Source organism: Euwallacea fornicatus, chromosome 31 (genome assembly GCF_040115645.1).
Source record: "Euwallacea fornicatus isolate EFF26 chromosome 31, ASM4011564v1, whole genome shotgun sequence".
NCBI classification, from domain to species: domain Eukaryota; kingdom Metazoa; phylum Arthropoda; class Insecta; order Coleoptera; family Curculionidae; genus Euwallacea; species Euwallacea fornicatus.
This window is the reverse complement of record NC_089571.1, coordinates 2,227,200-2,252,946: the sequence shown is the minus strand read 5'-3', so window position 1 is coordinate 2,252,946 and position 25,747 is coordinate 2,227,200. Positions and strand designations below refer to the sequence as shown.

The window sequence follows — 25,747 nt, the reverse complement described above, 5'->3', positions numbered from 1 at the left end:
TGTCGGTTCTTCTCACTCAGTGAAAATGACTTCATACAAGAACTTTTATAAGGAAAAAAAATTGGACACTTGTGTTGCTGCTCAAGAAGAACCTCATAGTTCTGTTGAAACCATGGTAAATAGGATTGGAGTGTCTGATTCAAAGGTACACCATACTCTTCAAAAACCGTGAGTATAAATCATACAAACTATTGTACATAAGTCAAATGGGATTTTGTGTGAAACTTTGACGGTAAAGGCGAACGTTGATGAAAAATTTGTTTCCAACATCATTTTTACCGATGAATTCAGTTTTTCATGGTGCGGTAAACGTAATCCACCCAGTTGCTTGAGTCTTCGCCCAAGAAAATCATCAAGAGACATACGATAAAGGCACTCAAAAACCTCAAATACTTCGCGTTTGCACTGGGACTTTCTGAGTATCCGGTTATTAGATCTTTCTTTACTAATGGAAATTTCAATGCCCGAAAGTATCCATAACTTCTTCAACGTTTAGTTGTTCCAGCTATTACTGAGCTTTCCAATACTGAAATCGATAACCGTTTAGGCCAGGGCTTCCCGAGTTCCTGCCTAAGTGGGGCCTGAGTAACTGCCTCACTTGGCACTCACGAAGTAATCCAATTACGCTAGCGGGATTTCTCTTACTTGATCGAAAGACAAGGCGGGCTACCGTCATGACGTAATGGGGTCCAAAGGTTCGAGAGGGTACAGAAATACTGTTACACGTACGACACAATGTTTACTCGCACGCTAGTTGTTGTACAGGGCTTGATTAGCAATTAGATTATTGACTATAATATCCATATCCAGATTTCGGTTTGCGAGGAGATGCGTCAGAAGTTGTTAAAGTTTAATTTTGTTTTCGATATCGAGAGAGTCGAGAGTTTGGTTGTTGACGCGACAAGATGGAAAATATGGTCCATGACACTCCAAGAGGGGTGGTGTTCTTCCTCTAAAATGCAGGTCCCTGTCTTGGGCTTTTTGCCACGCTTTCGATCCATTCCCTTATCGCTGCTAGCCTCTGGTTCTTGGGCCACTTGCGCGGGTCGATAAGTGGTATTCCATGCTGATTTACTACTGCCCTGTATTTATATTTTTGCGACTAACAAGTCATAAATCAGGAGGGAATTAAACCAGGTGTACGGTACTTAACGCGGTACCCATGATTCGGTACGTAATAATAGGTAGAGGATTGATGTTTGTTTCTTTATTTTATTTATTGCCCAGATGTTGGACCATTACTCGAGTGCGAGATCTTTATGTTGGGATTTTCCTAACAATAATGTTTGGTTTCATCAAGACGGTTGCCCTGCCCACAACAGTCAAGCAGTGCGGCAATTCAATCAGAATTTCCCTAATCGTCTAATTACTGGATTTAGGAATGTTAAGTGGGTCGCTAGATCACCGGATTTAACTCCACTTGACTATTTCCTTTGGGGTTATTCTAAATTAAAAATCTTCTAATATGAGGAAGATCGGAAGCTCGATTACTTGAGTACATTAATATTTATGATGACATTGCAAACTCAGTTTAGCGAAATATTAATTTAATTGCATGACCTACCTTTTTCCTATATTTATATACAATGAAACTCGAAATTTAATTAAAAAATATTGAAATTGGTAAATAAACAACACCAATCTACAAGTTCATACAAGAACAGCGGTATTTCGCCCCGTGTAAAACTCAATCTGTTGACTTTCATCTAAACTGCTATAGCAGGAAACTATTTCGGGAACGTCCTTAGCTATTCAAAACGGTTAATTACATGGAAAAATTGTTAATAGCTAACATCAGTTAGCTAGTTTCCGGCCTATTCAAATGAGTATGGTGGGTGCTAATGGGTTAAATTACCCACACAGAAAATTACTTTAATATGTTGATTTAAGGGTCGAACGACAAGCACTGACACTTTTATCTCAAGAAGTTTCCATGGAAAACAAGAATTTATCCAAGTTAAAAATCTCCCGATTTTGATATTTAGTCGCTAAACTCAATAATATTTCAAATACCATTTCGATTTGAAAATCTATAAAGTTCAACCTTAAACTTTTGGATGAAAACAAGCAGAAAAGTTATATGGCATACACGAATATAACTTTTCCGGTAAACCTACAAATCCCCTTCGTTATTGCAAATCCGGAGCCATACATTTTCATAACAGTCGACAATGCGGATTTTCCATTAAAAATGCATTTGGAATGTTTAAATTTCTATCCAGAAAATGCGATTCAGTTTATAAACCACTGATTTTCCACGTGTCTCACCTCAATCTCTGGACCTATCCGTCCAGACATCACTTGACGTGTTGTAACTCTCTTTTTATCATGTGCTCATGGAGTTAATAATGGCTTCAGTGTGTTTGGGATGAGTTTCCAGGTAACCCCTTTGTATCAAAAGCATATTTCTCGCCATTGTAACTAGTTCTTATTACGTGGAAAAATTGCAATATAGAATGGAAATCGATAAACTGAGAAATCTGTGTGTGTTTTAATTGAGAATGCGTTTGAAAACTGAGTTCTTAAATACACGTGTTTGACCTATGTTTGGGAGTACAACAATATTGATATTCTCTGAAAAAATGATATTGTAATCCCCTTCATTGTTTGTTATATCTCCCGTGTTAAAATCTGCGTTAAAAATTTCCATAAAATTGAAATATTTTTACCCTTGCAAAGAGGTTTAAATCATTAAATTTAGGTGAATTTCAGAATTTTTCAAATTTTCCTGATTATTTCGAAAGGCGGAGGGACAAATATAAATTTTTTTTAATTTTTATAGAATTTTATTAAGAGTTGTAAGTTTGAAATTGGCAAAATTGCTGTACATTTTTTTTCTGTTATTCTTCAAATTCATACAAATCATTTTTCTGAATGAAAATTGTTAATGTGCCCTGAAATTATCGCAGAATTAGAAATTTTTATAGAAACTGGACAAAAGCTAAAAAATGTTATAACACTTGGGCTGCTTCATTAAAAATGAGAATGTTGATGATGACATCAAACCTCGATATTACAATAACTTTCAGTAACAATATTTTTCATTAATATTTCAGGTAAAATTGGTCCCATCGACTTTCATATTCCACTTTTATAGAAGGTTTTCAATAAAAATGTTTGACAAGTAAAAGTTTACAAAAAAAAAGTAAAATCAGCAAATAGGACAACATTCATCCAGACCTTTTTCAATTTCTTCATGACATATGAGTTTTTCTCCGGTATTTTAAAATGTTAGCGCTCTTGGCTATAAAAGTTGAACCAAATGGTAAAATGGCAGTTTTGCGTCTATTCTGTCAGGTAGACGTATATTTTAAATGAAACATCGATCAAATAAGGCAAATTTTCCATAAAAATAATGTAAACATTGCATATCTTTTTTGTTTTCTAACAAACTTGAAATGAATTTGTCAAATTGGAAAATGTGGTTTGTGATTTTGACTTCTTTATAAAAATCAGAGAAGCGCAATGAGTATTTAAAAGGAAAAAAAACCTTTCAAAAATTAAATTATGCTCTATAGCTCTGTAATTAAATAGAGCTACCTTAAAGATTTTTTTTTATAGAATAAGGCAACGTCATTGCAGTCTTTTTTTTCTGTTAAATATGAAGCAAAAGGTCTCAAATTTTTGAAACATTTTTCTTAATTTCAATAACGAGTGTTTTGCTAAATATATAAGGGAGAAGAACTTGTCAAATAGATTTTTCAAATTTTATCTCATCGATAGCTATCAAGTTAAATAAAAACGCATAAAAACTTAATCTATAGGAAAATAGCGAGCATACAGCCCTTGTTGGTTTTTTTAATCAAATGTGAAGTTCAGAAATTTGAAAATGTATATCTTAATTTTCATGGAGAGCTCTTTTCAGAATTAAAATTTCCCCTGTAGATATAAAGCTACATTTGAAATTATTACTTTTTATCACTTTTTTGATTTTTTGTCAAGCATGGAACAGGATTGTGAAATTTGGAAATAGGTTCCGTAATTTTAATATTGAAACTTGTCCTAGTAGTTGTGAAGCTCCTAATAGAGCCTTTTCAGCACTAAACTATATTTCCTCAAGACTCATAAAATTAAATAAATTTGGGTTTGAAAAAAATTCAACAAAATTGGAAACATAAAAAATTAACATTCTCTTGGAATCCAAAATCTGAAAAAAATCTTTGGGAAAGGAATAAGTATTAAGAGCGATCGAGCTTGAAGCAGAGTGCCACTTTATGAGGAAAGGTATAATAAAACAAACATCCAGAACTATCTAAGCCATTGAAAGCATTTAAAGCCTAAGACAGACAGGTTTAAAAAAACTTTCATTATGACCTGGAAAAGTACGGTCTGGAGGATTTAAATTAATGCATTAAGGTTGAGAACGAAATCGATAAAATATCTTGACCCAGATAAAAGACAAACATTAGATGATATGGAAGAGGAGTGGTCTCTGAATCCCAAAAATGCAAAAATGATCTCATATATATCAAGTATATAAGAGAATATCCATCCAGGCATTTTTAGCCATGCACTAATAACTTTGTAATGCAACGAGTCATAAAGATATTTTTGAACGCATTGGAAGCTCTCAATGATGAAACGAGGACTCTACAATTCGAGAAATCCGCCATTAAAGAGAAATTGTATGAGGGAGGGAAATCCAAGTAGACAAAAAGATATTGGCATAGTACCAAGAACCCAGAATTAATTTTCTGAGGGTAGAAGAAAAACTCAAACGAGGAAGATACTCCACGAACTGTGTGAATTCTTAACTCTCAAGTTTGATTTTTCATCATGGAAGGGATTGTGATACTGAAAACTCTCAAATCCAAAAGTTTTACCTCTTCAAGCAATAAAACCTTCGGGCTTAATCTCTTGAATTATTCATAATTGCAAATTTTCTTCTCAAATCACCTATAAATTTTCCATGAATTTGTGCTTTTTGAACGCTTAAAATGATAAAAATGGACTACAAAAACCTGTAATTTCAACAAATCCCGCAAATGATTTTCCTGGGCTCATTTACTCGAATTCTAATGTTTTCCTGAGAATGTCACATTTTACCCTTCTGTAGTTTGACGCCCAGTAAAATTACATATAAAATCAACTTCCAACTGGACTGTATCTGAGGCTTATTCCACACAATTTGCTTACGATTATTTCTGAACATTACCGTTCCCCTCCCCCCCTTGTTAACTTTCTAACAATTTTTTTTTTTATTAAAAAGCATATTTAAAATATTAAAAAAGTCTAAACGAGATACTTCTTGTGCTATTTAACACCGATCTAGAATTTAAAAAAATGCTTAAAAACTAAGGGGGGGGGGGTAGAATTTAGAGCTACGCGGTATATTAGGTAATTATCCTTTCAACGATACCCTTATAGCCAATCTTCGGCATGCATTATTCCTTCTGATTTAAATTCCCTTCCCCCAAATCTGGAAGTTACCTTTAAGTACTCGATTAACAATTCAAAAAATTTCGCACCCCTCAATCTCCCTCATCATTAGTTTCTTCGTCGAGTTTCCGGATCGTGTCGAAAATATAATTTTAAGGATTTTTCGTTTGCCTAATGAAATAACAAGTTGTAAAGCGAGTACGTGAGGGATTAGGGAAAACCGAAACCACGGAGTAATGGCCTGATTAATTAATTCGAGACTGGCGCTAATTCCCTCTAATTAATATTAAGAGGGAATCGTGTGAAAGAGTGAACTTCTTTTGTCGAGAGTGAAGAAGTTTATTTTAGAGTTAAGAAATTTATTACGTACGCTTTATGTGCAACATTTTATGTCCAAGTTCGTGTTAGTTTGCTAATAAATTACCTTGGAAGCCTAAATTAAAGGACTCGCGAAATACTTTAATCGTGCATTAATAGTTACTTAATCAACAAGTGTATTAATAAAGGTGGTTAATGATCGAAACGCGCCACCACGGCAAGCGCGTTAAAACAGTTGGAGTTATTACTGGTCCGTTAATGCGCGAGTAAGTTACAATATTTTTTCGTCGTCTGCCGATATCGGTAATGGTTCTTGAAGAAAATCTAATTTTACATTTAAAGTAAATCAAATGGTTCATAATTACAGGCCGCCATTCCTGCTAATACCGAAAGTGCACAAACTGTCTGCTTTAAAAATTTAAACCGGATGACAGTGACAGAACCATGACATGCAGCAGAAATACAAAGAACAAAACAAAAGGTGAACGTTCATAGTTTATCTCTCTCTGTTCAGTAAACGTCAAGTAGGATAATAATACCGTGTTTGTCGTTGTGTGTATACTTTGTTGTTCATGATAAAATCGTGGATTAAAGGAAAACAATTTGAGCAACTGAATGTTAAAGTAGATGATTAGTGATGGATTTTGTATTCTTTAATCAGACATGTTATTAATATCTCGATGGGAAAGATATTTGCGCCCGTCAATCAAGATTCAATCATTGTGAAGAAATCACATACAATATTGACCAACATTCTTGGAACTTAGAACGTTGTGCCTTTACCCAGATAGTCCCGTTCTACTATAAACAAACCCATTAAATCAAAGATGCCCCATTATCGTTCGACAAAAATATAATATTAACATTTCATTGTTTGCACTCCTTAATAGAAGAAAATAACGATCCTTTCGTGTTGAGCAAAACACTCGGTAGTTGTTTTTGCCATTATGTAAAAGTAGTTCTTTATATTAATTAATTAATCTTTTTAACATTTGGCTTTAATTTCTTGATACACACAGTACTGCGCACTTTTCAACAACGGTAAGATAAACCATGCTCATTCAATTTGAGAATCAGAATGATCCTGTTTCATAAGCAAGGAATATTGCAAAAAGACATTTCCATCAGACTAAATATTCCAAAAAAATGCTGTCTCGCTCATTATTAAACAGTTTAGAGTGTGCGGTTATGTCATCCCGGGAGAAGGTACAGATAGGCCTAAAAAGACTAACAGGGGAATGGATGACACGAATATCGGCATTACGAACAGCGATCCGGTTGTGCCGTCATCAAAATTTTGCACAAACCACAGAGAGATGGACATTCAGAAATGTCGTCGTCAACCATTAGAAGAAGGTTGTTATAAGGTGATATGAGATCCTACAGTCCACCAAAATGAACCATTGTTATGGAAGGACATCAAAGCCCGGTTACGATTTGCAGTCAATCATATTCAGTAGACGGTTCAAAATTGTAGAAGAGTTCTCGTTGGTGATGAATTCAGATGCGGCTTTATTTCCAACGACGGTATGAGTCACATAAAGCGCCCAAATGGCCAAAGGGTATATAAAAAATAGATTAAACCTATCGTTATGCATGGCGAAGGAATTGTTATGGTACGAGCCCCGCTCATCGTATTTTTGAAAAAATTGATAGATTCATGCATCGGAATGTATTAAGAAATATATACATATGATGAAACCCTATTCGTTTGAATCATTGCCGGATTACTACACTTTCCAATACGATAACGACGCCAGGCATTCTACCAAACTAATGAAAGAGTGGTTAGAATGAGAACAATGTGTATCATGAAGTGGCCTGCCCAAAGTCCGGATTCGAATCCAATCGAGAATTTATGAGACCTTGTAAATCGTACAACGCCGCGCCCATTAGAAATTGGAATGGACACAAGTCTGGCATCAAGTCGATCGGCGAGTAATTGAAGAATTAATAGAATCAATGCCGAGGAGGATGGCAAAAGTGATCAAGGCAAAGGGATATCATTATTTCCACATTAAATGTTAAAGGTGTTTTAGTCCCTATTTTTAACAATGAGGTTATCTGTTAAATTAATCAGCTTCCAGAATATTTTCCCAAGTGTTATTGAATTTTCGCCCATAAACGTAAAGTTTAATAAAAAGCACTTTTTTATGTTTTAATGGTTAAAGTGTATCTTTACTGACAGTAAAACTGCAATAAAAAAACTTGACGATATTAATAAAATTTTCAAGTTATGCAAACTTTAAAAAAGGCCCAAGTGTTTTAGCCAATATTATACGTACGTTATCCGCTTTATTCTACTAGATTTATCAATTAATCTACTTTTATCGTCTAATCGAACACACATGTTTTTACATCGTTTTTGTACATTTAATTTGCTGCGATACTACTGAGACGTGAGGTTCAAATATCAAGTAAAACCGTAAAACCTCACTAGTAATTTTTTATTACTTAATACGGATTGCCTCCATAAAGGTGTTTACACGGGCACGGGACACAAATTAATCATTAAACAACACACACTAATTTACCTACCTGAAAAGGCATCCAAAGTCCCACAAACAAACCCGTAGTAATGGCGAGGGCGAGGCCGTATCTGGGGGGACCCACGGCCCCCGTATAATTGTTATGTTGTCTATGTACGGACTGCTGCTGTTCTGAGCGTATAGCTCTGGCATGTCCTCGAGCCACGAAGTAGATGTACCCATAGCAAACGAGCAACACCACAGAGCTGGGACCATACACAGCGCAAAACATGAACAGCTGGACCGGTTTCTCCACCATGTCCCCAAAGGAACAGTCAGGGGCAACACTGGAATTAAAGAGAGGGGGATTAGTTATGCAAATGAAATTGCTTGGGGACTTGTCAAGAGGGATTTGCATTTATGCATGTTTATACTACTTACAGCATAGAGTGCTTCGGCATTTAAAATTTGAAAATTCAATAAAACTCTAAGTAGAAAATATACTGCGTGACGTAGAAAAGAGGACACGCCGTAAAAACGGTTTAATTCAAGTGGTTTCTGGTATGCATGTCGTATATGAGAACACGAAAAACGATTAAATTTTCTGTTTTATTTATCAATGTGTCAACGTTGTTATTTTTTTACAATAAAAATTGGTGTCAAATGTCAACAATATGACTGCAAAACGTTATTTATTGGTGTATGGTGCGCTTCGAAAGTGTTTTTACATATATCAAATATGCCCAGATGCAGAATGCAGCAAAATTTTCATCAATTGCATGAGCTCGAGAGTGGTCGAATTGCGGGTCTACGAAAAGCTGGTCGGTCATTTACGGAAATCGCCACTAGATTAAACCGTAGTCTACACATTATAGTGAGATGTCGTCAGACATGATTCCAACAAGAGCGTAAGAGGCTGAAGGAGAGGTGCTGGACAATCCCGAAGAACTACAGAACGCCAAGATCGCCGCCTTCGAATCATGGCCCTAAGAGAGAGATTCGTCTCGTCGAGAACGCTGGCGGAGCAGCGATTTGCCGAGTATGGAAAGTCCTTTCAGGTTCGGATAAGAAGTTTTGGACTGATTTCCTACCATCCCCATTTTGTGTTACCTTCACCTTAAATCATCATCAAAATCAGCTACAGCGGTGCAGAGAACAAATACATTAGAATCTGGAATGGAATAATATCGTATTTGGTAACGAGTCCAGATTCTGTGCGAGTATGCATGAGGTCGGGCAAGAGGAAGAAGAACATGCGGTGAAAGACTGAATCCTCAGTTTTACAATATAGGACCATGTCCATTGGACTGTTGGAGTAATGGTTCGGGGTGCTATTGCATGTGGTAGCAGGTCACCTATACTTTTCATTAGACGCAGTATGACAGCCCTAGGATACTTCCAAGAAGTCCTGGAATCTCATCTCGTGCCTTAACTGGAAACTCTTGTTAATCCATAAAGACAATGCGCGACCACGTGTGGTTAGAGTGACTATAGACGTTTCTCAACAAAATGCAGTCAACTTGCTACCTTGGCCACGTCCATCTCCAGATCTCTCACCTATTGAATATGTTCGGGATATTGTAGGTGGAATAATTTACCCCGTCCCCCACAAACCCTAACGGCGCTATGTCATGATGTGCAGTTAACCTTGAATGAGGTCCCCTAAGAGGACATTAATCATCTTATCAGATCCATGCCTAATTGACCAACGAAAGAATCATCACGGGTCCATGACCAGTTTAATCACCAGATCGGAATCTAATGGAACATGTGCGGGACATACCTTAACGGAAAGTTCCGCCACATATGGCCAATATTCGCGGTACCTTTTGGTTCGGGGAGCTATTTAGCTTTTTTTTAGGTTTATTTAGATCTTTTTTTGGTTACTGAGAATGTTTTTTTTTGTTTTAAATTAAAAAAGAGCATTTTTAATCGTATTTGTTAGTAGTAGTATTAATATTAATTATATTAACTTGTGAATAAAGCAGTATAATTTATATATAGACAGAACTTTAGTTTTTTTGTATACTGACCGCTTTCTGACACTATACCTGTATAACTTTATTTTCTAACCTCAGAAGCACTTTAATCTATTTATAAAAATATCGCTAGACTTTTCCGATGTGAATATCTATCCTTTAGAGGTCTCAGAGTTTCAGCTTTGATAACAGAACCAAGGAAAAAAGAGTAGAACGAAAATAAGCTAAAAAGACCACTATGTCACCCAAGCAATGACCGGATATATTGCATTCGACACGTATCTGAAAAGCAACGGCAAGCAGACCGAGGACTACTATTGATACTGTGGAGAAATCGACACCTGGGAGCATTGTTTATGCGAATGCAAGAAATTCCGGGAACAAAGACAATAATTAAACGCCAAATGCGGACGAAACATCACAAAAAAAAAACATTGCAACCTTACTAACAAGTCAGAAGGAAAACTGAGAAGTAAAGGGAAAAATCGAAGTCGAAATAAATCGGAATTAAAGAACGAAGCGGGGTCACTGAAAATATACATTACGGCCATGTCAGGAAAGAAGGAAGAAGTTCAGTCGGTCGGTGATTCTGAACAGAAGCCGCTCTCCAGCACTAAATGAGCAACCGAGATACGCCTTTGAGCCAAGCCCTCATGCCTATGCGGCAGATTATCTAATCCTCGCCTCTCGTAGATTTGAGCTTCCTGTCTGTTTTCGTTTTTGTACTCTTTTTTTTCCTAAGTTTTGTTAACAAGAGTCTTTTTCCGAGCCCTTACTGAAGCAAAAATGTTACTCTCAGTTTTAACTGAGAATATTGCGTAATTCCACCTGCCCAACAGCCTGTTGGTGTGAGAGGCGTACTGATGAAGAATAAAAGAAATAATGAGCAATTCGCCTTAAACATATAAAATTTACACGATAATGGCGAAAAGGTGCAACTGCTCGCACAAGCAGCGAAAGTTGCTTTAGCCCAGCTCTTAGGGCAGAAAAGGTCGATCTACGAACTAATTATAAAAATAAAGGCAGGCGAGACGAGAAAAGACAGAAGACTATATGAAAAATAACACACAAAAGACATTTCAGAAAGTACAGAAAATTATTCAAGAACCAAGAAAAAAATATATATTTTTTTTAATTTTATATATTTTTTTTAATATTCATGGAAGGTAGAGTGTGAGAAAAGAAATGAATTAAAGCAATTCCCGCGGATAATAAATGAAATCAGAAAAGACACAAAGAAAAACGACCATTCAGGAATGGTGAGAACGTTGGAGGAATCTGGAGGATAAGGGTCAGTGGACTAAGCAATTAATCCCTGACTCGGAACTGTGGACTTCATACCGCCACAAATGCTTAAGTAATTGTATAACACAGGCATTCGGCGATCATGGAAGCTTTAAACACTTCACACACCGCTTAACAAAAACGAGAACGGATTGTAGGAACAGCGCGGAACATTGCATATTCCAGTGCTCAACTTTCCAAGAACAAAGGGAAAAGCTAATCACGTGGGTGGAATTCTTAACTCCAGAATCCCTGATCAACAGGACGTTGGAGAACAAAATGAAATCGGACCGCTGCAGCAACGCCGTTTTTGCAATGGCAAAAGAAAAAGAAAGGACAAAACGTGCCTTACAAGATGAATTACTGATTTGAATAATAGAGCGGTACTAGAAAGGCGAGGACAGAACCAAAATTCTCTATACAGCGAGACTCTACAATATAGAAAAAAAAATTAACGAAACAAAGGAATATCAGCGGGATACAACAACTAGCAGGACGGTCCACGGACACCTGTCGATTTCGATGATTATATAGCACAGGACAATTCTGGACGGAAACAGGTTGGGATTACAGAAATTCCGAGATTTTTGGTGAGTAGGCGGCCTTCAACGCACCTCTCGCTATTCGGCCAACAGAACACCAAGGTGCAACACGGGTCCATCATTTCAGCGACACAAGAGCCGTGGAAGCAATGGACACGAAGGGGATAATCGGCTGCAGAGAAGGCGAAAACTGTTCCGTCTGCAGAAAGGGTAATGACGTCAGTTTTTTAGGATGCACGTGATATAATTTTCATTGACTGCCGCCATAAGGGAAAAAATGATAAATGGAAAATATTATACGAATTTATGGCAATTTTTGAGTGAAGAAATCAGGAAAAAGCGACCGCATTTGGCGAAAAAAAGAATCTTGTTCCATCAATACAATGGACCAGTCCACACTTCCGTCATCGCAATGGCCAAAAGCAATCATCTTGATTTCGGACTCTTCCCCCGCCCACCTTATTTGCCAGATTTTGCCCCATCGGGTTATTTTCTATTTTCAAACTTGGAAAAATAGCTCCGTGGAAAGAGATTCGCCGGTAATAAAAAGGTGGAATCCGAAGTTGACGCCTATTTTGAACCATTCGAAGCTTGTTACCATAAACAGGGTATGGAAGCTAGAAAAAGTGCGTCAATTTCAATGGAAACTATGTTGAGAAATAATGTATTATTTCCCTTTTTTTCCTTCAAGTGTTCAGTGGGGGACTCCTGGGAGTATTCTCATAATACTTCTCTGGAAGGAACATGAAGAAAATACTTCTTTGTGCCCTTTGACATTTGACATTAGCGTGTGAAAAGAAGCTTCGACATTAGTGTTTTCAAAAGTGTCCAACGTCAGGAAAATGAGGAAATTGTTATGATTAGCTTAAATCATTTCCCCCAAATGCGCTACTTCTAGTGAAAGTGAAGGAACACCAGACACACCTGAAGCTGTACCGAAATTTTTCAATTTTGTTTTTCTTCAAATGTTGAGATTTCTGAGACTCACCTCGTATAGTGCTGGTACTGTTGGCAACGAACTGCGGCAACGTGTCCAGGTGATCAAGAAAATTTACGAGATAAAGATTCAAAGCTTATTTACGGGAATAGACTAAATCTCGGACTGAAAAAGTCAAAATCATTAAGGAACCTGCATGACATTAGTTAGAACTAAAAGGGCGTGGCAAACTGACGTATTTAAAAAGCTTTCGTTCGTCATCCGCGATTTAAAAGAGAAATTTCGGAGAGTTTCACATATTTCACACGTTCACCTTTCATGCAATTTACCGTTTATTTCCGCTTTTCTACTCATCTGAAGACGGTGACAGATTGGTCAGCGCACATTACCGGATGAGTTCGCCCAAGCTCTTAGCAAAGGACAATTATCGTCCTCAGTTTTATTCCAATTCCACCCAATCCGACAATCCCTACCGGTGTCTGAGCCGTTATTTCCACGAAATAAAATAGAGAATTCTAAATAGGGTCTAAAGATGGTGGGGCCCTAATCGATTTTAGTGTAAGTAGAATTGGTGTTACATTAACAAACCTCCAACTAGACGCCAAAGAAACCGTGCGGTTTAAAGCAAATCCCGAAAACGAGATGGGTAATACATTTTCGGAAATCTCCAAGTCCCTGAAGTCGTTAGCACGAATCGGTGAAGACACGTGCTTTAATGTATTACGCTGTCCGAATTAATCTCTTTAATCTGGACGTGTTGGACAAACATTTGCCACAATTTACTCTCTCCAGTTTCTCTCAAGCTAACGTTCCCTTGTTAAAGTTTCGTCTTGAATTTAGTTTATATTGATATAGATGAATTGGGATATTGCAGGCTAAGCCACATCCCTAATATTTATATAATTAATTTCAAACATGCGAGTTTCGAATGGAAACGGAAGAGGCGCGGTCTGGATTATTTAAATCCATAACTGCTGAAGAGCGTGATATTGGTCAGGAATAATGTCACGTGGACATAGTACATTTGCGTCGTCCGATAGCACAAGACCGGAAGCTACTCAAAAATTTCGTGAGTGCGATAAGGTCAAATGCAACCTAATCTGTCCCCTACCTTAATGCCAGGCTTGGTTGTTCACAGAGGCTTGGACGATAGTTATTTACAATCGACATCAATAAGCAAATCATTGCGGAGGACAATAAGAAAACATATGAAGTGTGTTAAATGCTCATCTGTTACTTCTCATCCGTTAATAGCTTTTTGGCAGAAATTTATTAGTAGGACTGTTTTTTGTCAGACCCGTAAGGGCACGTTTTTTCAACAACAACAGGTACCAAGGCAGCGGGTACAGGTAACCAACAATATTTGGTTCCAGCAAGATGGTGCACCGCTCCATTATACTATGGATCTCAGAGGGTATCCCTCTCAGATTTCCCCTAGGAGATGGGCCAGCGGAAGAGGTGCAGTAGAATGGCCGCCACAACCTCCAGATCTTACGTCCATTGATTTCTTTTGCGGGGTCACTTAAAAAGTTCCATTTACAGAAATAGACCAAAAGATTTAAATGATTTACGTCTTAGAATTCGAACAGAATTAGAATTAATAATGGATGGAACACTGGATAACTTCATAATAGAGTTCGAGGCACGATCGAGTCCCTGCCAAATTGTTACTGGAGTCCAATTTGAGCATATTGTGCAGGAATTTCAATTTTATTTGATGTAATAGTGAGTTACTTTATTTTGTATCTAATAATTTTATTTCTGAAGGAAACCGTAGAGCCAATTTTAGTTGTGAGTGTCCCGTTGTATCCTTCATTGAATTACCTTTCATTTGATATACTATGATGGGTACCTTTCTAATTGAAAATTAAAAGTTAGCGGAGGTAGCTGGATAAAGATGAAAATTTTGAACGTGGGAAATAATACATTAAATGAAGTTTTTCGTAATTTCTAAAAAACAAACAAATTGGACACTTCGTCCGAACAGAGAAAGTATTAAATATTGCTTGAGAACGCCATTGAACACACCATTAAATTATTGAAATTTGCTCAAAAAATGCTAATCGTAACGAGAGGAGGATTGGGACTTTCGACTTACGTCATAAAGGGCACACCACCCTATTTGCAAAAATCGGGAAAATTCAAGTTGAGAAAGTGACAATTAAAATCGTTTTTGCGAACACCCTGAGTGTGTTTTTGGCTAAACGAGAGTTCGCGCCTATTTAGGTGATCTCACACGAGGAACCACCAAAAAGTCATCAAAATCTAACTGCGATGTTAGTTTTCTTATGGGGCACTGCAAATGTCTAAAATTTCTTTTAAAACTCCGAGTTACTGTCCCTCCAGGATAAAAAAAATCTAGGACCTACCACAGGATCCAGAAAGGCTTCTGACACGTGGAAAAAATGCGGGTGGTCCCGTTTAAAAACGTAACGTTTTGTGGCGCCCCGCTTTTTGGGACACCCCACCGGGCCGTCGCTAACTTCAGAATTGACCCTCACCAGCCTCGCGTGCGTCCCCACGATTGATTGTTTTTTGAGATCGAGTTGAAACCAATCAAACGCGCCCAGAAGCCCCGTGGAAATGGACACCCTGTACATACCCACACACACTTCAACGTTCCCCGAGTGTTCCGTAAACGGTAATGTGAATTGTATTTTTGCTGCCAACAAAGACGTACAAAGTTGTTTCGGGCCTTGTATAGCAGTCACATGACAGGTAAGTTGGGGAACACCCTCATTTCTCTCCAGGGCGAGCCCCACTGTAATACCGAAAGAAATATGGGATACAAAGCAATTTCGTTTTTAATGCCTCTAAACGACAACATCAAAAATATTCAAGGCACGTTGAAAAGCAATTTCCACGGTGAAAGCTAGCGGTGTAACCCTTTTAAGCCCTAAAAGATATTCGGTAAACAATTTTTAAATATTACGCAGGGTCTAAGATAAAATCACAAAAAAAAGAAAAAAAAACGTGTTTAATCCGCTTCAGTATCATAACGCTTCTGCAGCAGAAGCTCGTTTGGAATATAAAAAGGAGTCAGCGTTCCCAACTCAGTTGCAAAGGATGTCCTCCAGCTTTAATAAAGTGAGGTTGGTCAAGGTTCTGAAATTTAATTTAGAAGGAGCAATAAATAAGGGAATTGTCGTGGGCAAGAGGAAGGTTATTTTTTTTTTATACGTCAGACATTTAATCTTACAAGATTAAATGTGTGACACTGTCGGATACAAGACACTAGAAGGTGTAATGGAAAAGCTGTAAGTTAAACACGAGAATGAAGACCATAATCATCATCGTTGTCAGGCTGTTTGTATTTTGTTTATTTGATGTGACTAAGAGGTAATTTCCGCAATTTAGAAAATTAGTCCAGGCCCGTTTATTTCCAGGAAGCGTCTGCCATAGCGTCGGCTTTAACATCAAATATTAAATTTAAAAACGATAAAATGCTGAAGAGGCATAATTAAAATCGATTTATTATTTGATCAAATTCCCGAAAGTGAAAGCTCGGTGGGATATTCCCGTGAGGGAACCGAAATACTTTTACGCCGAGACGAGAAACACTTGAGCTTTGAAGTTCGCGTTCCCGACGACAGTTCTGAAGATTTTCCTAAATTGTCCGCTTTTCGAAAGTGACAGCAAAATTATTTTAAAAAACGTCGCATCCGTATGGAAAATAGAGCCATAAATATTATAGCCAAAACGCCATTTCTATAGCTCGTTTATTGCCTTTTACTTTCCCGCCCCATACATTCCGATCTGGAATAACAGAGAAGCTGGCTTTATTGTTATTTTGCATTTTGCATGAATCAAATAAATTACGAGTTAACAAAAACAAGGACCAAGTACGTAAATCCTTTGCTGAAGGCGGATGGAAATGTTTGGTGTAACATGCGATGAACACCATGGCGTATGTTCTTTTACCATTCGCATTCGCTAAAAAACTTGAGGCATAAATTAAAAAAAAAAAAAAAAACCGGGAACAGATGGCGCAAATAACGAAAATATTAATTGTTAAGACGTGGCGGAAACTGTTTTCCTTGCTCGTACTTCCCAACCAACGAAGGATTAACGTACGGCAATGCACTATCGCATAAAGATTCTCTCGAATGGCATCCGAATTGCAGCAACTTAAGAATTTCCCATCCATCATTCATCTGACTTAATTAAATAATTCAGAGACGTGGAAGGCACGATAACTGTATATTTTTAATTTTGTCGCTAAATTGAAACGGCCTGTAGAGCGAAATTGTGCGGAAATGCTTCACTTTTCCGCACGTGATAAGTGCCTCGAAATGCATCTGAACCTTCACAATGCTTTTTTCGAATTCGAAAATTCGAAGAATTAGATGAAAGAAATTTCGATGTATCTCAGCACGTTTTCACTTGAGGCCAATCTTTCAGTGCATTGAAATTTGCAGATTTAGAGTCACGTCCATCATCACAGTTAATTTCACGAACTCAATGGATTACCGGACGTTGCTCCACCACCGAATAACTCACGATACATAAACAATTCCCTGTGAATAATTGTGATTTTTCCTTTGACGATCCGTTGCGAGGCTAGTTTGATCGCTGTACGTTCCTTAGGCACGCCCCTGACTCTCTGGAACTAAAGCGAAAAAAATTCTGGAATTTACAAGAGAACGTTTTTTGCGCTCAAATAGCCCATAGCGCATTGGCGTGCTGTTTGAGTTGCAGCATTTAGTAGTCTTGTTTGTTCTTTCGCCCATTGCGTTGCTAACCTAAACGCGACTTGTGCAAACATCATTATTCTCGTGGTAAAAACATGGAAAAGGGCGGACCAAATTCAATAAATATAACTGAATAAAGCTCCGCGTAGGGCGCGAGGACAAAAATAGAGGACAATTTCAGTTTCGTCGAAGGATTTAAAATCAGGCTAAATCAGAAGTTTCTCATTTCACCTGAAACCGCTTTGAAATGCTCCTTAATTCGCCGCTTTTTTTTTTCTTTTTTTTTTTTTTTCTTTTTTTATTGGAGAACTGTAAATATCTGCTCCCGAAAACGGACCCTCAGGATATCAAATCACCCAAAGAAAATACCTGAATTATTTTAATTGACATTGCCCGTACGATCCCTCTGATCTCTTCATGGAGGAATTTGAAAACGTTTGAATTCGTGCAGGAACTCAAATCGTTGATCCTCCGTAACATGAGCGCGTCTTCAGCGTTTTTATAGTAGTTCAATAGTTTTTCGAATGCGGGGACCGTTGGAACAAGATTTGAATTTTTAATAATTTGCACTGAAATTTCAAGGTTTGTTTTGAATTTTTTACGAAACTTCACGTTCTTCAAGTGCCCACAATCCAACGTCGTTTGTTTTATTTTCAGTAGAAATCTATTTCCATTGAATATTTAATTGTTTCTCATAAGCCTTGAACTAATCCTGATAATTATATTTATGATCCTTCTGTCGCCTTCAATTTGAATTTTAGGGTTTTTCTGCATTTTTTGAGGAAAATTTATATTTCGCAAGCGCCCATGATCGAATGGCGTGTTCGAAATTCTTAATCGATACCAATTTGCTTTGGGTATGAAAGTAGGAAATTCATTTTTATGCTATTTAATTAAGTCAGGGCCTCTTCCAGGTTTCTGGAGGAACTTTCATGATTTTAACGCGGCCCTAATTCATTAGCGTATGATGTCCTTTTAATCCGTATTAATTTCCTAAAATTTGAAATTAATTTTGACATTATACTATTAGGTAGCAGACTTAGTTTTAAAGCTTTTTTTGAGAAAAAAACCGTTGTTTTTTGAGAAAGAACGGCACGACTAGTTTTTTCAAAATATTTTCCAGAACTTTTCTTTCTGGCAAAAGACGGACTCCGCGGCGAAAAAAGGACTCGTCTTTTGAGGCATAACAGGAATCAAACCATACGATATGTCCGAAGTTGCTGCTCCAGTCGTGTGCCACTGACCGAACCAAGTGGTACTCGGACAGCGCAACATCTGAAGAGTACGGCGGGACGTCCCAGCCGACATTTGCCAGGTAGTTCTTGACGGAAATTGCCACATGGGGACGGGCATTATCACGTTGGAAAATCGGCTTTTCGCGACAATCGACCCATTCAGGCCGTTTCTCTCGCAATGCTTTATTTTCAATGCTTCAATTTGATGGGTTGACACCGGTAGCGATCCCCCGTAATGGTTTCACCTTGTTTTAGCAGCTCATAAAACACTACGCCTCGCTGATCCCACCAAATACAGAGCGTTACCTTCGATCCGTGTATATTGAGGTTTACTATCGAAGTTGACGGTTGCCCTAGATTGCACCGTTATTTCTTGCTCACACATGACAAAATGGAGTTCAATGTCTTGCGGTTTCAACCCGTGAAGCAGTCAAATTTCTTGCTTCAGGACCATTCTAATCGCTTTCAAACGTTGTTGCCAACATTGGCTTCGGTCGATGTGCAGTAATGCTTCCAATTAATCATCCGTAAACTTTTTCGGTTGTCCGGGACGCTTTTTATCTTCCACATCAAAATCACCGAATTTGAATCGTCCATGCCAGAATTCTGTGGTATGAACGGACGGCGCATGGTCGGCGTAAGCCCCCAGCAGCAAAATATGGCCCTCGACGGCCCTTTTCTTGAGGTGAGAGCAAAAAAGGATGATTTCCCGCGAACTGCGTCTCGAAGGCTTAAAATTAGACATTATTCAAGCTATAAAAATATTTATTGTTGCCGCTATGCTGGATTCGCGTGCACTGAGGCGATGGCTGAAGACGGGCCCTTTCAAATGAATCAAACGTTGGGCTTCCCCGATACGAGACCGACTAATTACGCCATCTAACGGGAAACCTTTAAAGCTAAGTTTACGGCCTAATGTAAATTTTAATAATATTTCTTTAAAAAATACCTCTCGTCACGCTCCTGATCTTCCAGACCGAAGCAGATATACAGCGCTTGTAAAAAGTAATGCAACACATTTGTTGCTTTCCTAAACCCGACATTTTAAAAAATGCTCGAACACGTATGATTTTATTTTTAAAAGGCATTTGATGCATTGTTTTAGATGTCAAAACTTTTCACCCCTATTCAGCTACCCCTACCAGCTTTTATTTTCAAATACAAAGGCACTATTGTAGCATATCAAATGAAAGGTAATTTAATGAGGTATACGGCAGTATATGGAGGACTAGAATTGGAACTACAGTTTCCTTAAGAAAACCGAACGAAGTCCGTATCTTTAAGAGGTTCAAAGTTTGAATCTTTGCTTGTCGAATGGATTACCCGTTTTTATTTCACTTTGAAAGAGAATGGGAAAAGATGATAAAAGGTAAATATGGTCTCCAATGCCCTTTTTAAAATAAAATTTCTGGTGTTCAAGCACTTTTTAAAAATATCAGGTTTGCGATGGTATGAACGAAAGGTATGAACGGATTGCAACACCTTTCACAAGCGCCGTATATCGTAATATTTATGGATGCATTACACACCTGACGTTAGTCTTTTTGTCTAGCTTTAACCCTCCAGAAGCTAGAGCTATGAAATAACTACAAATTATCAAAGGCTATATGTGCCAAATAGAGGAATATGCAGAGAAGTTATGGTTCAAAGTGAGCAATGCAAATTTACCTCTATGCATATAAACTACGTGTTTGTATTTGGTAATTCATTCAAAATATCAAATTAACACTTGAAAATAGTGGAGCTGCAAAGTGCAGCCAAAGTCCAAAAGAGGAGTGTTGATAACATTTCGAGATTAACACGCAAATGTATTCGATCTTGAACACGCTGTATAATATCTTAAAGATTCAAAACGTTTAAAATAAGTTGTTCCGAACCCACCTCTTCTTAGGTCCGACATAAACGGCATAGGCCAATGGACTGAACCCCACCATACTGGAATAAATCCAAAAGATCACAATGTACCTCTCCACTGCAGAGTGCGTAATTAAATTATTGTACCTCAAAGGCCGCGCTAGTGATGTGAACCTATCCACCGCGATCGCCACCATCACTAGAACCGACACGCAACACAAACTGATCACCACCCCGTAACTAAACAAGCACACTTGAGACCCTGGGAACGTATTGGCACCGTTAAGTTCTAAATAAAAGCCTACGGGCATAAACATGCCCACGCCCAAATCGCTAGTCGCTAGCGACATCACTAAGTAGTTGCTAGGCGTCCGTAATCGTTTGAACCGGTACATTGCCACCAGCACTAGCGAGTTGCCGATGAGGATCATTGGGGACAGTAAAAAGGCCAAGAGCACCACAATGGTGACTGCTAGCGGGGAGGTCAGTCTGGTGACCGACCTACTGATGTTGACCTCGGAAAGGTTGTCCGTGACGAAGTCCGCGTGTTTGTTTCCGATGAAGGCCAACTGACTGTAGTTGAACAGCAGGTCGTCCATTGGGTATTCATTGAGGTTGGTTTGGGTGGTGATGGGTGGAATTGTTGACTGAGTGAGCGAGTGTTGATTGTAGCCTAGAAAAAAAACCGACGGGTTAGGTTGGTATAAGAGTACGAAGGACTTGATTGAAGGTAGAGATTTTAACAGTATAATATTAAAAAATGGAAAACTTTAGTATTCTGATACTTAATTAGGCTCATTGTGACGGCCATTGGTGATAAGCGCAATCCAGGTGGATTTCTAAATTGTTCAAGAATCTCACAAAATTTTAGCATTATCTAATGAAGGTTCATTTAACGCGACTGTCAAAACATCACTACCGTATAGCTATGATTATAAGTAAGTAAGCTAATAATTTTCTGCGTGCAAATTGAAATATTACTCCTCGAAGACTGCAACAACCTCCTCTCGTCCGAAATCCTCTCTTTCTCTATTTGGATATTCAGCAGAAGGATCATTTGATTTTCGAGCTATCAAAAATCTTTCGAAACTCTAAATAAAAATAAATAAATAAATATATATGATGTACGTATGCAACATTAAACAACTTAACACGTAGAGTATTCTCGCTTTTTCATCTCTGTCTTCTTTTCTTGCTCTCTTCTCTGCAGGCTGTTTTGTCTTCGCGGTTTGGAACTTGTTGAGGAGCTCGTTGTACTTCTTCCAAAAAGTCCGAGCAGATTTTCCATATCTTCAACTCGAACCTCATCTAATTTTATTTGTTCTTCATCGAGCGAACCTTCAGCGGCCTTCTGCATCTCTGATTCAGCCACGTTCTTTTGTACTCAGGGTTATCCTGTTCAGGCCCGCTTTTTACTGCACAATGCGAATATAACGTGACACAGTCAGTGACGGTGTCAGCATCTACCCTGAAATCATAAAAATTTTCGGCTTCTGACTTGAATCAGCTTCCTGTTCCGTCCCCTAAAGGTTCTCGATTTTCTTTCTTCTTGAATTTAATTTTAAGTAGTTTGTCTCGGTGAGGTTTAGCGACATCGTGGAAATCTACCTCTTTCTTCGTCTCATTTAGTTTCCTTACCGTTTCTTCGGCTTGCGCGTCTCTTCCTCGCCCTCAAGTTGTGGCGACCCAAGAGTTGTCTTTGAGCCCTCATCCTGCAGGATTCCGATCTGTCTTCGTTAGAGGGTTGAAGGCATATTACGAATTTATTTTGATCGTTTTAACTGACTTAAGATCAGAGATCTATTTGGCCGGAATCTGGAAATATATATTATATTACCAATGCATTGTCATATTATTTTAACAGCAAAGTCACGTCGTTGTTGCTGTCATATTCTCAACGTTCGGACCGTTCACGTTCGAACTAGCTGCTTCGGAGCGTATTTTGACAGCAATTTCCCACTCGAGCATTTCTGCTGACGTTAAAAAAGTTTATGAATCATATTTAATCTTTGGAAAAAGTGACGCTTGAATGACTTGATTTTGGCAGTCGCTTCAAAATTAGTTGGTACAGTTCACACAGACCCACCCAGTATCTCTCCCGGACTGTGGATTTGTACGTCGACGAGCCGAAGTTCCGAATTAATGGAAAAATGATGATTTCGTGATTCCCTAGGTTTCTCTCGCAAAACGATCTAATCGTGGGTTTCTTTCGTTGCAGCCGAGTCTAAAAATACTCGATGTCTCAGCAAGCAAAATCACTATAAACGAAAGACGCAAAATTTATTTCGGAAGCTTCTTTATGCCTTCAACTATAAAAACACCCTCATGTTTGCGGGCCAATCGGGGTATGAATAAAACAACAAATGGATTTTATATGTCCTTTTTCCACCGACGACAGGAAAATAAACTTTAATTTCATGTGGAGTGTTTCCTCCATTGTCTGATACAACCTTCATGGCCAGTTTTCTCTTAAGCTAAAAATATCTTTGTTTGTGGGTCAGAACTAACAGCACGTACGAAGGTGAACACTTTTTGGAGGAAACTAGACTAATTTTCTGGGCGTTTCATTAAATTTCGGTATTTATTTCAAATGCATTTTTGTCCCGGAGACTTTGAATGAGCTCCGGTTTCCGCTTTATCAACATTCTTATGAAACAAAGTGTTTATTGCTGTGTCTCAAGATTTTCCGCAATCGAACGCGGAAGTTATGCAATATGTATGTGCCAGTCAGCTTTATGCGCTTTTGTGTTTTCCAAATGGAGAGTGTACCTACCATTTGGAATAAATTCACTTGAGTATGCGATAAGCTTTTAGGGAAGATAAAATTTAACTATTCGTATTGTTTGTCATTTCGAATGCGGGTGCTCGGTCCCGAATCAGAAGAATTTCATCCTCGGGGTACCTCACCTGTAAGCGAAATTAGTCGGGGCGATGAAGGCGGGGAGTTTTGCAATACCGTGATTTTCGTAATTTCCTTTTTAACGGAAAATTTTATATTCCGGCTGTGTGTGCAGGATAAATTCCTGTTGTAGCCGGTGCATGACAGAAATAAACCCGAGTCTCCGATGGATGTAATACTGTAGGTCAATGTTGAAGGACGCTATAAATTATTCTCTTCGTACGAGCAAAATTCAATATCTCGTTTAAACAGCTGTATCGAGGAGCTGGTTATTTTATATAACGTCCTTAATGATTGATTATGCGAAACGTATAAGTACATATTATGAAAAATTGTTTTTAAATGCGATAAAAAAGAGCTTTGCTCACATTAATTTCTGCTCTCAGGCCCATGGGGCAGTGCGGACGTCTTGAGGTTTTTAAGGAAAAAACGTGCATAAAATTTAATCTGACCCAATGTTAAATTCCATTAAATTAACGTTCCCAATTTATTAACTTTCTGCAACTCGCGCAAACCATTGTAAAATTTGCAATAATGTGGTAATGATATTCTGCACAGTATTAATTTTAAACACTTCGGACGCAACATTTGCTAATATTACGTTACTTACGTGATATCATTTACATTGTTAGCTCCGCACAGTTAATCCATAGGCCGGCCACAGAGTCATAAGTTAATCCGGTTAAAGGGTGTTCTTTATGCACATATCAGAATTCTCCAGACGAAATCCGATCGATAACCACAGCTAAAATTAGGTTGTATTGACACGTCTGTGTCTTTAAATTTCATATATTTGTTCGCCACATTCTTCCATTTCATTAGAACGAAAGAGGTCAGTGCACATACAGGGTGTCGCAGTGACTCCATTAGGAGGCGTTGTCTCCGCTCTGGTTAGCGATACTCAGGAACGTTTTAAGGACAAATTGACTGGTTTGACGAAACGCATTACGCGGTAGGGCTTTGCCGTTTTTACTGCTCCAGGCTGTGCCAGAAGTCCGTGTCAGCTTCCTTATTTCGAATGGAACATTCGGTAAATTTTTGCATTTTTAGATTCCGCACATTAAAGTGATTAAATAATTGTCAGATCTTTCCACTCCTAGGCCTCACGTTTACGTGCCTCATACATTTTTTAGTTGAGCAGAGCTCAGGAGCACGCCCGTAATTTCATTAACACTCTCCTAATACTAGTGAAATGTTTACGGAACGACTGACCATTCGTGTTCAAATTTGCAAGTTTTAATATTAAATAATAACAATTCGAAACATTTCTTTTACCTTTGACGGCAGTATCGAACGTACGACACACGAATCGTCGCAATACGCGTCACTGGGATGCAGAAAATCCCAGATGCGTGCAGATTGTATGATCCCAACATCGTTGGTCGTTAAATGTGTGATGTGATAGGTGATTATTTAGTTGGACCATACTTTTTTGATGCAACGCTTAATAACAATATCAACACACATTTCTCAATTAATATCTCTTCCAACATTATTGGAAAATATTCCTCTGGCAGAACGTCCAGGTTATGTGGGTGCGACAAGATGGCGCACCATCACATCACATTAGTTCTCTTCGTAATAGGTTGTTTGGAGCAGAAAGCGCATCCTTTTGAACATTTGCTTCTGTAAGTTTCTCAAATCAGGATTTTAAATTGATTTGTCAAATTAAAAAAAAAATGTTTTTCATAATTTTTTTTTTTTTTATTAGATGGGAGGACTATTGTGAGTTTTAAACAAAATTATGAAACTTTTTTAGAAAAAAAAATGACCATAACTTCCCGGAAAGATGGATTAGACGAAGGGGCTGTTGTCTTCCGCGTTCCCCCGACCCAACTTCGTTGGGCTTTTTTGTTTGGGGATTTTTAAAGTAACAAGTATATTAAATTGCTGTAGAAACAAGAGTTTAATTATGAATCTCATTAAAGATGCGCGAACTGAATTGAGAAATCATAACTTAATTGGTGCCCTCCGATCTATAGCAGTCAGTGTGAATTACGTGTGCAACAAAATGGTTCATATTTGGACCACCCACTTTAAATTACGTGAATTTTTGTAGCCGTTTTTCACGTTTAATTAAAATTATGTTCTATTTAATTTAAAAAAAATACAAATTCATTACGCAATAGAGCCAGATACGAAGGAATCTCGGGGGACGTTT

At 38.0% G+C, this 25,747-nt stretch overlaps 1 protein-coding gene across 2 annotated transcripts in view; it reads right to left on the bottom strand.

The window, feature by feature from the left end:
- Positions 1-25,747, bottom strand: part of LOC136348114 (adenosine receptor A2b-like) — a 61,379-nt gene that overhangs the window by 6,262 nt on the left and 29,370 nt on the right. Inside the window, exons 2-4 of one of the 2 annotated variants that reach the window (XM_066298711.1) lie at positions 20,835-21,360; positions 20,715-20,768; positions 8,236-8,512 (exon numbers count right to left, since the gene is read on the bottom strand). In XM_066298711.1, coding sequence (XP_066154808.1) covers positions 8,236-8,512; positions 20,715-20,768; positions 20,835-21,286 — 783 coding nt within the window. In that variant the 5' untranslated portion in view covers positions 21,287-21,360. Of the gene's footprint in view, positions 1-8,235; positions 8,513-20,714; positions 21,361-25,747 lie in introns of both variants that reach the window. The other variant, XM_066298710.1, reaches the window with a different exon arrangement.